This window comes from Mastigoproctus giganteus, chromosome 10, assembly GCF_048544385.1.
Source record: "Mastigoproctus giganteus isolate SK-2022 chromosome 10, ASM4854438v1, whole genome shotgun sequence".
NCBI lineage: Eukaryota > Metazoa > Arthropoda > Arachnida > Uropygi > Thelyphonidae > Mastigoproctus > Mastigoproctus giganteus.
In genome coordinates, this window is record NC_143584.1 from 197,483,952 (window position 1) to 197,500,483 (window position 16,532).

Here is a 16,532-nt window from a genome sequence, read left to right on the forward strand (position 1 = left end):
CCAGTGGATCCACACTTATGGAATCCATACTGGCGATCATTGATCAGACAGAAGGTAGTAGTAGTAGTAGTAGTGGTGGTAGCATGAGATGCAAGAAAGCAAGTGTATGAGCTTATGCAGTATCAGCCCAAAAAAAAAAAAAAAAAAATTCACACAACCATTCCCTCTAAATGTTTATACATTTGCTCCTTAAATTTATTTAACCTATCAACTTCCACAACGACAGATGGAAGTTCGTTCCAGAAATTAAACATCTGCTGGCTAAAAGAAAATTTCCGCACATCTATTCTACATCTGTCTTTCCTTAATTTGAAATTATGCCCCCTCAGGTTCGTAAACTGAAAAAGTGGAAGAATCCCATCAGAATTCAGCATGCTCGACCCATTCAAGGCCTTATACACCTCAATCAGATCACCTCGCAGGTGCCTAGTCTCCAGCCACTGCAATTTGTAGAACTGAAACCTCTCTTGGTAAGAGCATCCCTTCATTCCCCTCACTAATCTTGTTGCCCTTCTCTGCACACGCTCAAGTAAATCTACAACCTTTCTACAAAGGTTTCTAGACAGTCAAAGAGCGGGCGGTTAATTGATTTCTCGATTACTTTAGAAAGAGTAGAAGAATTTGCAATAGGACGATGATCGTGTGGGAGTGGTTTGCCACCCTTTTTAGGTGGCTGGCTGGATATGAGCAAATTTCCAAGCAGAAGAAAAAACACTTTGGAATAAGAATGTGAAAAAAGTTTGCTGCAAAGAACAGGAGTAAGTTCAGGAGCACAGGTTTTGAGAACAAGAGAAATACCATTTCCTTCTAATCCTTCTAATATCCTTTTGACAGAGGACCACAGGAGGCATCGAATGGGACGTGTTGTGAATGGCGGGAGGTGTTTTACCAAGATCATTAATACAAGAGTTGGAAAAAAAAAATGGGATGCTAGCACGTTGGCTTTATCCTTTGCTGAAGTGACAATAGAACCACCTGGTTTGGATAGAGGTGGGAGCAGAGATGGGCAAAAGTTTCGGCCAAAGGCTTTGACAAGAGACCAGAATTCTCGGCTACCATTTGGGCAAGAAGCAAGTTTTCTACTCTTAGCCTGTTCATACCAAACCCTAGTTTGGACTGATCAATAACTACTTTACAATTGATACTAGCTTTGGTGTTGGCAGAAAATGAAACTGGAGAATTGGAAACAAGCCAATTACGATATGCAACATTCTTCTCTTAAATAGCCTTAGCACATTTATTGGAAAACCAAGGTTTAGATAAAGGACGAGATTTTAAATTGGAGTTTGCAATAAAGGATTCCATTCCTGCAAGAATAATTTCACTGACTTGATCTGAGCAAACGTTGACATCAGAAGCTTTGAAACAGTAATCCGACCAAGGAAACTAAGAAAGGAAATCTCGCAGGTCACCGCATTTTGCATTCTTGTAATGGCAAACAATACGAGGCTGGGAATCGTCATGAGATAAAAGCTCCATTGGAGAAGAGACAATCACGAAGTTGTGATCTAAGGTGCCTAAAGGACCATTCACTTCGACTGTATACTTAGAAGGGTTGTTTGTGAGAAAAAGATCAACCATGGTGGCTGTATGGTTAGGATTGTGAGGTATCATGGTTGTTAAGTGAACAATCTGTGTGAGGTCATTAGTGAACAATCTGTGTGGCTTAAAATATCTCTACCTTTGCTCTCAAATTCATCTGCTGTCTTTATCGTTCTCCCAACTCCACCAATCACTTAGTACACTTTGACTACCTCTCTTTGCAATTTGACTTTGTCCAGTCCAACTTTCTTAACAGTGAGATTAATTTTCCTTCGCGATTTTAATATTCACAACACCAGCTGGATTCCGTTTTCTAGACACATAGACACAGCTGGTCGAGATGCTGAGGCTTTTGCAATTACTAATGACCTCGCACAGATTGTTCACTTAACTACCATAATACCTTACAATCCTAACCATACAGCCAACATGCTTGATCTTTTTCTCACAAACAACCCTTCTAAGTATATGGTCAAAGTCCTTTAGGTCCTTTAGTCACCTTAGATCACAACTTGGTGATTGTACAATGGAGCCTTTATCTCATGGCTATTCCTAACTAATTCTTCGGTTTCATTTTCTGCCTACACCAAAGCTGGCAACAATTGTAAAGCAGTTATTAATCAGTGCAAACTAGAGTTTGAACAGGCTAAGAGTAGAAAACTTGCTCTCTAGGCTGCTGTTCATTCCAATAGAAGGAGTGCAAGAATCACTTTCGCCTCTGCCTGCGGCTATCATTATTTATTTATTCTGTGAATCCCCCGCAATCTACAGTTTTCCGACCCACCTAACACTCCCTCGATAGCATCAGCAAATATTCTTGCACCCTTTCTATTTAACTGTATTTTTATTCCATCTCTGTAAAAACAGTCTTCTGTTACAAGCATAGACCAGGCTGAAAACATTTTTTCCCTTGAACCTTGCACAATGTCTCCAGGGCCGAATTGATTGACTCTTGTCGTGTCTCTGCAGAATTGCAGACACTTTCAAATTTAACCCTAACTCCCGACTTTGTTTCAATATTGAGTAAATCTTTGTTGAGTAAATCTACAGATCTCTTACTCTTAAAGTCATAGTACGAACGTGTACAAGATATATTGTTGTACACTTCAAAGATTAAAAAAAAAAAAAACAAAAAAAAAAAAGAGATTTTTAGACATTTTGTACTTTTACAAAGAGCAATCTTATCATAAACGCACGTGTGGTCGTCTGCTTATGTACGAGCGAGGAGAATCACGGTTGCACGTACAGCGAATTTTTGTTTCTTGTTTTTTGGAAAAATTGGCGTTTTGCTGCTTCTTTTTCTTCATTTCAACTCCCACATATTGTGTTCAGTCGTTTTCGCTCACAAAAGCTGGGGGAGTCACAACCCATCAATCACTGCTTTCTCCCTCTTTTCCAAACCGCCATTTTGGGATTTTTAGTTTCACCTAAAGTTTTAACATTAGAGTGAAAACGTATAGAACGTGATGATATAGATTTTCAATCCAAAGGTTTGAAAATTCCAAAATGGCACTTATATTAAGTGCTAAATCTATTTGAGAAAATAATTATAAAAAATAAAGTTCGACTTCGTTGTTACACTTTACTTGAGTTCTGCAATTCATTATTTTATTCCATTAAATTGTAAATTACTTACCTTTCATATCCATCAACAGTAATGTGGAATCAGTATGCTGTAATTGAAAAATCACGAAACTATTTCACCAAAAACTTCACTGACTAATCTTCTTTCACCAAAAACTTCACTGAGTAATCTTCTTTCACCAAAAACTTCGCTAATCTTCACTGAAATGCCGTTGCAAAGGCAGCAGAAGTAAGATTCACTTGTGAACTGCATTCCCTCTTGAGGAACTGAACTGCTTTGTCTACGTGCTTGAAATCAAACACTCCCTCTTCCGCTGCGCTCCTTTTCCTCTTTTAGTGGACCTTGACATTGGCGAGTGTCACGTGACTTATTTTATTCCTTCCCATGACAGCCTGGAGGCAATCCGCCCTACTTTAGGGACGAGGGGGGGAGATATTTTGTTCAGTGACATCAAAGAGGGAGAAAGTGGTAATTTGAAGTTTCTTCCAATTGAGGGATTTCTGTAAATTACAGCGAATATTTTGATAATGAATTTCTTAGAATTAGAGAAAATCTATTTGATTGAAAGAGTTATCCTTTTCACATGACCAAAAAATAATAAAATCTCAAGTGATATGAGCTCAATGTAATTGGCAGTATGCACAGCTCAAGACAGTGCAACACCGCACAATTAATTTTAAAAGGACAGTTATTTCACCGTAGCAAAAAAGATTATTTTAATGTTCTACTGGGCCACCCAAACCCCACTAAAGAAGGCTGGGTGGCCCAGCCTTACAATAGGAACATTTATCATTATTAGGTCTTGTCGCTGAAGATGAAGATGAAGATGCTGATGCTGATGAAGTCAATTCTGCATATGAACTTTTAGGGACGGTGAATTGTGTATCAGGATCGACCTGCTCTATATCTTTCAGTTGCATTCGTTTATTCTCGCATGCTTTCCCATTATCTTCCTTCCTCTGGGGTGTTATAGTAAGAGACTGGATAATCTTTTCTAATAAACGAATTCTTATATTAACTTCTTCATTTAAGGCTTTTAATTTTTGGTTCTCCATTAAAAATGATGTGGCTACTGTTTCCAAAAGTGTCCACTTTTCCGTGATAATAATCCCTGCAGTATTGTCCACCTTGTTGGTTTCTCCAGAAAGAAAGCTCTGCGTTGTTCTTCCTCATTATTTTCGTATTCTTCGTCTCATCGTTCACATCAGTACCACTACTCTACATCGTTTACATCTAGTACTACAAGATACGGAAAATTCACAAGTAGCGGTACCCGTTTGTAAATTGTAACCTCCACTACTTTATTCCATTAAATCATAAATTTCTTACCTTTTGTATCCACCGACAGCAATGTGGCATCAATATAACTGGAAAATCGCAAAACTGTACTAAAAAAATATTCACTAATTAATCCCAAGAGACATCATTACAAAGGGAGCGAAGGGAACAGCATGAGTTGGGAACTCCATTCTTTCTTGAGAAACTAAACCGGTTTGTTACGTTCGGTCTCCCCACTGCGTCCTTTTCGCCATTGGTGGATGTCACATGACTGTTTATATTCAAGACAGCCTGAAGACAATCTGTCCTACTTTACAAACGCCGTGGTAATGCCTAGCTGTGATGCCAGAGAGTGGAAAAGGGGACATTGGAAATTCCGTCCGATTAAGGGTCTTCTATAAATTATAGTATATATTTTGTGCTGGTCAAGTGGAAGATAACATTTTCATATAGAGTTTCTTACGGTCTTTGTTGCGTGTGCGTAGAAGGAAAGATTAATCCCCTTAACCGTATTTTGGTTAACCGTTAGTCATCGGCAGGCGTTAAAAACGTTTCAATTTTCAGATATTAATAAAATTCGTGGATAATAATATAACAATGTTTTTATTTTATTAATAATAATTACATATCCCGCAAGGGAGTGTGCTTTCAACTGTCCTCTTCGCAGCTGTTTTGGAACCTTTCCTATCATGTAACTCTAACTTTGTTTCTTTTGCCGACGATCTGAAGTTCTGCGTGAGTTCAAATCATCCTCATCGGATTTTTGATATTGACCATTATCTACGCCTCTGCCCAGATAACGAAACTGAAAACTATCTAGCCACAATTTGGCTGCATCTAACATATTTTTATTTATTTAGTATTCGCCATATAGTGAAACGAAGCTTGTTCCAGTTGTAATCAACTCGCTGATCTATCTAATCACACACACAAACCTCAATCCGGCAATTTGAATTTATGACTCCTAGTTATGGAATTGTGGAGTTATGGAGCTTCCCAAAGAACGGAACGACGTCAAAATTTCTACGGTGTCTGTATCGTAATATGAACACAAAAATGCAAAGTGTTGTCACAAAATAAATAAATAAATAAATAAACATAATTGAAAAATTGTTAATTTTTGTATCCAAAGAAAATCCGAGATCTTAGCGTTTGTTTATATTAACGTTAGCAATGGCATATGATGCAAAAAAGGAAGCTTATACAGTACCAGCCGAAACTAAAAAAAAAAAAAAAAACTTTCCGTTGCAATTATTCATTAGTCACAAAGCTTTGTCTAGTTCTTCATTGAATTTATTTAAGATATCAACCTCCACAACAACAGATGGAAGTTTGTTCCAGCCAACAACCACCCGTTGGGTACACGAAATTTCCCACATCTATTCTACAAATATATTTCTTCATTTCAATTTATGCCTCCTCATGTTAGCATTAGCATTAGTAGAGGTATATGATCCAAGAAAGCAAGCTTATGCAGCATCAGCAAAAAAAAAAAAAAAAAAAAACTTCCGCTTCACCCCTCTGTTCGTTCGAAATACCTGTCCAGCTGAGCCTTAAATTTATTTAGACTATCAACTTCCACAGCAAGGGATGGAAGTCTGTTCCACCAACCAACTACCCGCTGGCAAAAGGCAAATTTCCGCACATCTATCCTACATCCGTCTTTCCTCAATCTTTATTTATGTCCTCTCAGGTGATTATTCTGAGCAAAAGGAAGAATCCCATGGCTTTATACACCTCTATCAGACCACCTCGCTGGTGCCTAGTCTCCAGACACTGTAATTTGCAAAACTTAAGCCTTTCTTCGTAAGAGCACCCCTTTGTTCCATTCACTAATCTTGTTGCCCTTCTCTGTACTCGTTCCAGCAGCTCTACATCCTTCTTGAAATGAGGTCTCCTGACCTGTATACAGTACTCAACGTGTGGTCTGACCATTGCCTTATACAAGGGAATAACACCTCCTTATCCCTGCTAGAAAAATTACTGTATATCATTGACAAGACACCATGAGCTACTCTTGCAGCCCGTCTGCACTGCTCAGAGAACTTCATATCTGCCTAAACGATAACCCCCAGGTCCTTTTCATTCTCTACCACTGTCAGTGTAGTACCACAGAGTTGATACGTTGATCTGGGGTTGCTGTTTCCCATATGTAGTACTTTACATTTGTCAATGTTAAACTTCATTTGCCACCTCTCAGCCCATCTGCTCAACCTTTCAAGATCCTGTTGCAGCAGCATAACGTCAGTAGTGTCCTTTACAACCCTGCCAACCTTTGTATCGTCTGCAAACTTGGACATTAAGCTTGATATACCATCATCAATATTATTTATAAATACAGAAAACAATAATAGACCCAACACTGAACCCTGAGGGACTCCACTAATAACATTAGTCCACGATGAGCAGTGTCCATTGATTACCACTCTCTGCCTTCTCCGCCTCATCCACCCCTTTATCCATAGCAGCAATTCGCCTCCAATGCCACACTGCTCCAATTTGTGCAGCAGTCTTCCATGTGCAACAGTATCAAAAGCCTTTCTAAGATCCAAGTATATAATATCAAAGTTATTCCGTGCATCCAGCTCTTTTGTGACTGCATCATAGTATCCAATCAAATTGGTCAGGCAAGACTTCCCCTTAACAAAACCATGCTGTGTCCGAGCTATAACTGAAGTCTTGTCTAGATGATCCTGCAGTGCTTCTTTAACCAGTGCCTCCATTAATTTTCCTGGAACAGAAGTTAAACTAACAGGTCTATAATTACTTGTGTCAGCCTTTGATCCTCCTTTGTGAATTGAGGTCACATTTGCACATCTCCAGTCTATAGGTACCTCCCCTGAGTCCAAGGAAGCTCTCATAATTATGGCTAAGGGTTTGCTTACTTCCTTTGCTGCCTCCTTTAATATAACTGGATAGATCCCATCCACCCCAGGTGCCTTTCTTGTGTTTATCTTCAACAATTTCTCCTCCACTTTACTCTCAGTTATTACAAGATTCTCTAGCTTACTGCCAGAGTTCAATACACCTCTGGCTTTCCCCTCGCTGAATAACTCCTCATGTGTGAATGTCGATGCAAAATATTCATTTAGTTGGTTAGCTACCTGAGCAGGATCATCAACAGTTGAGCCATCGATATCAAGTGGATCAATCTGATTCATCCCCTTCCTTCTAGAGCTTACATAAATAAAGAACTCTTTGCTGTTTTTCTTTGCATCCTTTGCCAAAGATTTTTGATAATCTGCCTTTGCCTGCCTAACCTCCTTTGTGACTTGGTTATAGATCAGCTTATATCTTTCATAGGCTTTCATGTTACCCATTAATTTATATGTATCCCAGGTCTTTTTCATTGTAAACTAAATGCGTACCAGCTGTGCGGTACTACCCATAGCGTAGTACCTCACAGCTGGTTCACCACTCTGGGGTTACTGCTACCCATATGAAGTACTTCGCATATTTCAAAGTACACTTCAGTTGCCAATTTTCAACCCATCTGACCAACTTTTCTAGATCCTGTTACAGTAGTGTACTTCCGTTACTGTCATTAACAGTCCTGCCAACTTGAACATTAAGCTTGCTTTATCTTTACCATTATTGTAAATGGTGCATTATGGCCTTAGTAGCCCTTGCACCAATAAATCCAACAAACAACAACAACTTTATCATTATCAGTGAGAATAGAAAATAACAATGGGCGGAACATCGAGTCCAGGGAGTCTACATTTATAACATTAATCCACAAAGAGCGGTAGTCATTGATTACGTCTCTCTATCTTCTCGCACTCAACCATCCCTTTATCCATATCAGCAACTTGCCCTTAATGTCATATTCCACAAATTTGTAAAGCAGTCTTTCATGAAAAACAATGATCAAAAGCTTTTCTGAAATCGAAGTATATGATATTCGAATTATATTTTGCATCCATTTCCTTTGTAATCACATCGTAGTATCCAATAAAATTATTCAGAGACGATTTCCCATTAAGAAACCCATGCTGTGTCAGTACCATAACTCCAGTCTTGTCCAGATGATTCTGCATTGCTTCTTTTCCCAGTGACTACATTATTTTCCCCGGAACAGAAGTTAAATAACATGTTTGTATTTACCCGTGTCACCCTTTGATCCAATTTTGTGAATTGGGGATATATTTGCACATCATCAGTGTGGGGAATCTCCCCTGAATCCAAGATTGCTCTCATAATTTGACTAATCGCATACTTCCTTCATTTTCTGCATCCCTTGTTATGACTGAAAACATCCAATCTATCCGAGCTGTCTTTCTCATGTTTAACTTCAACAATTTCTACTTCACTTTGCTCTTAGTTATTACAAAATCATTTTATCCCCTGACAGAATTTGATAACTTCTCTGCTGAATTCCTCATGTGTGAATGCTGATGGAAAATACTCATTTAGTTTGCCCCTTACCTTTTGATATCAAACCATCGATATCAAAAGGAGCAATTTGATTCATTCCCTTCCTTCTAGAATTTACATAAGTAAAGAAATCTTTGCTGTTTTTTCTTTGCCTCCTTTTATAAAGATTTCCCGTAGTCTGCCTTCGCTTGCCTAACTGCCTTTGTGACTTGATTCCAGACTAGCTTTTAACTACAATAGTCTTCTTTGTCGCCTATAATTTATGTAAGTCCCATGCATTTTTCTTCTCTGCCAAGGGTCTCATTAGTTCATCTGTCGTCTAGTTAGGTCTAAAACTTGAACAGTATATCTTAGTTGCTCTGAAAATCCTACTAGCTTCCAAGATTAATTCCTTGAGTGCTCCCCATTTAGAATTTTATCATCAGTTGGTTCTACTGTAGAATCTAAAAACTGTCTTAGTCCCTGTAGTCAACGTTAGAAAGCAAAAACATAAAAATGAAGCACCGCATAATGTACTTAGTCCGTAACGACAGAAAGAAAATTAATTACAGGTAACAAAACCTGCTTAAAGTATGCGTGGACTTGGTCTTTGTCAAGAGAACGTACCCCTCATCTCCAGCTATTTGACTTGTGGATACGAGTCTGTGTAGATATGTAGTCATTAGGATTGATCACGCTCCACGCTAACCGTATATTGGTACAGAAATATGTAAGCCAAGACTTTCTTGACCACATCGCCTTTTTTGCACTGTTTTACAGTCCACTCTTGGTGTTGGAAATAACACCCCAATGGATTCCTTCAATATTTTGTAGAAATCAATATAGTCACTAGTGATTGTCGTAATCAAATGATTAATAATCGAGAGAAAGAGTGTAGTAAACGAATGATTATTAGTTTCTAACTAATAATCATTCAATTATGTCGACTTTTCTTAATCGATTTATATTCAAAATTGGGAGATTAATTCATATGGATATGAATATAATCCAAAGAAATGATTGAGTATGATCGTTCTCCAAACGCACAATGCACAAACTATTACATTAGGATCATCCGAAAGTTATTTGAATATGCATTGTGTCTGTAAATTTTGTTGGTTTTGTTGGAAGAAAAACCCCAGTTTCCGAAAGGTGGGGGACCTTGCTATCTACGCCTAAGAACGAAGAACTCAGCCACGGGAAGAAAAAACTCACATCATCGACGAGATTCAAACCGGGCCTTTTCCATCCGGTGTGCTGAGGACGGTGACGATACCATTGTGCTACAATGTGCAGACCCATAGGCACACGACGAACAAACTCGTTATTCTTCAAATCCCACAGAATATTTCAGTTGAAATAGGCCTTTGCGTGCCTAAAATGAATTTTTCAGCCATTTGCCACACAATTCTCTTTAAATTCCAACGATTTCGTTACTCAGTACACAATTTCTGCCACATTTTTCCCTTATAGAGCTGAATTCTCTCTCTTTTTTTTTTTCCTCTCAAAGTCTGTTCTTTGAGATGGTTGCTTCCAATAAATCAATGATTTCCTTTGTTTTTTCGTAGTGGCTACTTGCTCAAAGTGCTCCAACATGAACACCTTTCTGAAAATCATGAAGATCAAGTGTTTTTCCTATGATCGAATTCAATAAGCACACATGAACACGTGGACATGTTTTATTGAAAGGGGCGGCTCCTAGAACGGTAGTTCCAACCGACCTCGTGTCTCTCTCTCTCTGAAGTACAGTACTACTGTCAATTGGCCAGGCGTAGTATTAATTTCGAATTATTTGTGTATGTTATATTGATGCGTTGTTCGGGTCACTAGGGTACCCGGAAGCAGCAATCACCTGGAAAGCTGCTTTAGTACTCAATCATATCATGGGATGGTGGGCTAGTCTAACAGATAAATCTCAGGGCCTCATTGTTGAGACAAACTCAACCCACAGGAGGTAGTGCCTTACCAGTCGGTGAAGCAATATTCTCTGTGGCCCATTCCAGAGAAGGGAAAAAAGTAACCCTATGGCGTATTATATATATAACTATCGTTTTCTAAGTACCTCATCTACGGAATTTCGCATCGTTTTCCCCCACACCTGAAAGGCAGTATTTACAAAACTTAAACTTATCAATAGAGCATCAGATAACATATATAAGCTTAAATTTAGCAAATCAAAATTAATTACTAGCAGTGGTAACTTTACCATTCGCACCACTAATGAGAACAGCATCAGCATTCACATTTCTATTTAAATTGTGGCATTTTATTACTTTAAAAAAATTTTTACAGCAAAAGTTAGCACAGCAGAGAATTTATGTTGGTCCTGCAAAACAAGTGGCTCCTGACTTTGAGAGACTGTCAGAAGACTAGACCTCAAGTGACAGTGTAAATTGCATTGGAACAGTTGACACTAGAAATGTACTCCAGAGCTCTTTTTCACCACAAGAAGTAAAATTCAGTGTTGCACAGTCCAAATGAGAATAGCTTTTCGTTGCAGGAGCCAAGTTCCGTTCTGATCAATGATGCTTCAAGAATAAGAGAAATCCAAGTTTTAATCCTCTAGTTGGGCAAATAAGTGACAATATAATAAACATTTTAATTATTAAACCTAGAATAGTGATATCCATCGAGTTTGACAGCCTTTGAGAAACTCGTTCCAAACTAATATGTTTTATTAACATTTGAGTGAAGGTTGATTTCGATATCAAGGACCTTGTTAGGAATTCGCTTTTTGATACTATATGAAAGGTCACAGAAAATCAGCAAAGAATCAAGAGTGCTGAAGATGACCAGTAGGCCGGGTGTAGAGACAATACGGCATGCTCGGTAATGATTAGAAGCATTGTTCTCTGTAGCCATTTTGCCAGAATTTGGCATTTCCTACCCTTTGGAACCACACTACAGCAGCAAAGGACACCATCGGGAAGAAAACGGCCTGATAGTAGAGATGTAGCGCTTTTTGGAAAAGGCCCCATTCCGCTCTAGATATCCCAGTGAATATGTTGGTAAACCTTTTGACTTTAGAACATAAAGGCCGAGTATGTGTGGGACAGTCAAATAATTATAACTCCAGACATACGTTCTTAGTTGCATTTATCATGCACTTCTTGTGCAGGATTCAGAACTGCAAAATCTGATATCTATGAATTGCCACAGAAATTTTGAATTTCTTTTAATGAGTGAAATCTGAAAGGTTTCACTTCGATATATATATATATATATATATATATATATATATATATATATGACACTTCTTTGATTAAACGTCTTAACAGGTTTTATAGCTGCAAGGCTATTCGTTAGTGAGTGCTCTTATATGTGATTGTTGAACTTTCTGAGGGAACCGATTCACACAGATTGGACAACTGAAAAGGGTTTCTTCATTATGAAGCCTTAAATAAATTTGAGAGTTCTTGCCGAAAACGTCCTCCCACAGGAAGGCTAACACTGTTTTTTGAATTTTCTTCTGTGAAAACTTCTCACAGATTGGACAGCTTAAATGTCTCAGCCCAGTATGAACCTCGAGACTGGATAAACAGTTATATTGCTTCCCCTGGGTGTGTACTATCAGATGAGGTTTTTCTCAGTATGAAATCAGAAGGATTCAGAGGCCTTTTCTCACTGAGGAGTCCTTGTCACAGGTGTGACGTCGCAAGGGTGTTTCTCCGCTATGAATTCTGAGTTGTGTGTTCTGAGAGATCCTCTGCATGAGAATTTCTCAGTTAGACGGCTGTAAGGTTTTTCTCCAGAGGCCTCCGTAGCCCAGTGGTCAGGAGCGGGAGTGCAGTAGCACACGCTCTTTGAGTAGACCGGGGTTCAAGCCCCTGACTGCTGAATACGGTCGATCTGCCAACCTGCACTGGACCAGCGTGGCAGATTATGGTCCATTTTCCCTCAGCATGAATTGTTGAGGAGGCTTCCATCCTGCAGTGGGTTGACAATGGCTGCACTTTACCTTTTTTTTTAAGGTTTTTCTCCACTATGAATTCGGAGGTGTGTTTCTGAGGATTCTCCTTTGGGAGAACTTCTCATAGGTTGGACAGCTGAAAGGTTTCACCTAAGCATGTTCTATGAAATCATTCTTGAGGTGTCCATTCTTTGAGAACTTTTTCAAGCAGTTTGGACACCTGATAGGCTTTTCTCCACGCATAAGTTTATTCGAGGTTTTCACTGAATGAAAATTCTCATAATTTGGACAGCTGAAAGGATTTTTCTCCACTATGAATTCTGGGGTAGTTTTTGATGTTTCGTGTTTGAGAGAATTCCTTTAATAGGTTAGAAAGTTAAAAGGTTTTCTCCACTATGAATTCTGCGGTGTGTTCTGAGGGACTCTCTTCGTGAAAATTTCTTTTCACAGGTAGGACAGCTGAAAGGTTTTTCTCCGGTATGTCCTCTGAGATGGTTTTGGAGGTCTTCTCTCCGTGAGAACCTTTTCTCACAGATTGGACAGCTGACTTGTTTTTCTCCACTATGATTTCTGAGGTGTCTTGTGAGGGTTCCTCTCCGTAAGAACTTCTTCTCACAGATTGCACAGCAGAAAGGTTTTTCACCACTATGAATTCTAAGGTGTGTTGTGAGGGTTCCTCTCTGTGAGAACTTCTTCTCACAGGTTGGACAGCTGAAAGGTTTCCCACCGCTATGAATTTTGATGTGTGCTGCAAGGTTTCCTCTATCTGAGAACTTCTTCCCACAGGTTGGACAGCTGAAAGGTTTTTCTCCAGTATGAATTCTGAGGTGTGTTTTGAGGCTTCCGCTCAGTGAGAACTTCTTCTCACAAGTTGGACAGCTGAAATGTTTTTCTCCAGTATGAATTCTGAGATGTGTTGTGAGGGTACCTTTCTGTGAGAACTTCTTTTCACAGGTTGGACAACTGAAAGGTTTCCCTCCACTATGAATTCTGATGTGTGATGTAAGGCTTCCTAAATGTGAGAATCTCTTTTCACACGTTGGACAGCTGAAAGGTTTTTCTCCAGTATGAATTCTGAGGTGCGTTTTGAGGGTTCCTCTCAGTGTGAACTTCCTCTCACAAGTTGGACAGCTGAAAGGTTTTTCTTCATTATGAATTCTGAGATGGATTCGTAGGTCTACTCTCCGCGAAAACCTCTTCTCACAGGTTGGACATCTGAAAGGTTTTTGTACAGGATGAAATCTGGGATGGATTCTGAGTTCCCCATTTCGTGACAATGTCTCCCAGGTTTGACAGCTGAAAGGTCTATCATGTCTGAGATGATTTTCAAGTATTTCTCTCTGCGACAATTCATTACAGCTTGGATTATCGAAAGGTACGCCCAGTATGAACTCTGACATGTTCACGGAACTATCCTTTTCATGAGAAACTCATGCCATAAGTTAGAAAGGATGAAGGTTTTTCAAAAAAGTGATCTTTGAGTTGATTTTTTAAGACTTCCAATTACTGAGAATTTTTGAGTGCTTATTGAACAGTTAAAGGTTTTCCCTGATTATGTTATCTGAGGTGTTTCAGGATTTATTCTCTGTGAAAACGTCTTCCAACAAGTTTCGCAACTGAAATATCTCTCCTTATTATGAAGCAACTAATGCAATAGAAGGGCCTTTATTTCTTTGTCCTTCTTACCATAAGTTTTTGAGCAAGTGTAATTGTCAATATTGAGAATTTGGAGATGTCCTGAACGAGAAATGTTCATTGCAATTATGGCAGAACTCCAAGGGTTTTTCTTAGAAACACTTTGAATACCTCTTTTTACTAGTGGTGCTTGGTAAAACTCCTTCACCGATGTGAATTCTGTTGACAACTTTGCGTGAGATCAGCCAAGAAGAAAAACTGCACTGGATTTCGCTCTGTTAAGAACATATCTGGGGAAATTCAACTTCTGAAAAAACCATATGTTATTAGTTTTTTTTTTTACTATTGGACTCGATGTTGTGTGTAGATTAAATTCAGATTAATCATCATAGCAGGTAACATCATGAATAAGCTTTTGATATCATTTTCTAGACGTATGTTTTGTAGATATCTTGCTTCAGCTTATTTCATCAATCATTTAGATTATTCATAAGGGTTTCTTCTATGGAAGAATATATGTGTGAAAGTCTTTGATCGCACACATTCTTTATGGAAGGATTTAATTATAACCAGATGGTTCTTTGGCTCATCAACTGTTGTCGCTTTTTCGTAATATTCTTGATTGATACTGCTTGCATTGTACCAATTATTTTTTATTTATTTAGGTGTCCTGCTGGCTGTACAGCTCTCCACAAAAAAAAATTCACAGAACCCTTATTAGAACAGGCGAAGCAGTTGCTAAGTTCCCAAAGTCTCATTCAGAATTATATGGAGATTTTCGATTATTATCAGAAATATTCAGTGTTTTAAATATTTTCTTTTTGAATTCTTTAAAATTTTGTTTTTACTGCTGATTCATCATCTTGTGGTGGTGTTCTTTCCATCAACAGCATTCGTTTGGGATCTTTCTATTAATATGCTATAGGCTTCCTAGAAAAAAGAAAGAAAGAAAAAGGAAAATAGTCATATGGCATGTTCAATAAAGAGATATACATTTATCCGCCAAAAAATTTTAAACCTTTATTCAATATTTAGGTACAGCCACCTTTTTCCCGAATTGCAGGTTGTAATCTTCGTGGCATGGATTTCGCTAAGTGTTTCAGGGAGTCGATTCTCCCTGATTTTGACTACCCTTCCATCAGAATATTTTTCAGCTGTTGTATTGTGGTTACAGAGAACTGCGAGGCGGAACCGCCATATCCCAAACATTCCTCAATGGGAATTATATCTGGAGAATGGATATTTGAAATATCTCTCGGACCATTCAGTTTAAATTTTTTTTTTATATCGGATAGTTGGGTTGTTGTGTTGAAAGAGTCTATAGTAATCGGGTAACATTGAGGGACTGCAGGGCGAAGCTAGTCCAAAACGACAAAAAAAGCAAACAAAACCCCCCATCTACGGTATGATTGAACCCAGTTCTTAGGAAGTGAACATATCCCAAATATCATAATACCACCTTCATCCGCTTCAGTGATGGACACGAGAAAATCTGGCTGCTTGGCTTCATGATATTCACACCGTGCTTACACACTACAACTGGTGAAAAAAAGAAGTGCAAATTAACACTAAGCAGACCAGATGGTCTTTTTCTTCTGCTCCTCAGTCCAGGCTTGGATTGCTGTCAAGTCAAATCGTTAGAATTTTTAAAGAAAGAAGTCACTTTCGTATAAGCACATGTTAATCAAATCCCAGGTTCTTCAACTACCCTCGCATAGTTCAATTCGAATTGGGCCTTTTTATTTGCCTGATTTGAATTTTTCTGCCATTTTCTGTACTGGATCTTTTAGTCTGACACACGATTCGCATAAAATTCCTGTAGTTTCTTCGGTTTTCTTGTGATAAACACAATCAGACTTCTATTTATGGTTCTTGGGTTCAAATTCCGCTGCAACAATTTACAATTTGAAGAGAGCACACAGCTTTTTTGGTGACGACTTTTGTAGGCTGTGCCAAGGTTTACCAAGTATTAAATGATCGTGACATGTTCTCAAGGTTTCGAATCCATCCTCCAAACATAAACAGCTCCTCGAGAGTAGGAGAGTATGACTTCTCCTACTCTCGTAGGAGAGGTTATACTTAGTAAAATAATTTCCGGCTCTTCCTGCCGATTCGCAAATATTTTTCCTTTCAGTGTTTCAGACGAGCGGAACTAGTAAGTTTCCTCGTCTGTGTAGTGATAAAAATTGAATTTGTGTTGTTCTTATATTGTAGCGTTCAAAACTG

General features: G+C 38.6%; 1 protein-coding gene across 1 annotated transcript; it reads right to left on the reverse strand.

The window, feature by feature from the left end:
- Positions 1-12,009: 12,009 nt before the first annotated feature.
- On the reverse strand, positions 12,010-14,652 carry LOC150079743 (uncharacterized). The gene has a single exon (XM_090382674.1). It carries the CDS (start codon positions 14,069-14,071, stop codon positions 13,040-13,042), a length of 1,032 nt encoding a protein of 343 aa, XP_090238800.1. The 5' UTR covers positions 14,072-14,652; the 3' UTR covers positions 12,010-13,039.
- Between the last annotated feature and the right edge of the window lie 1,880 nt (positions 14,653-16,532).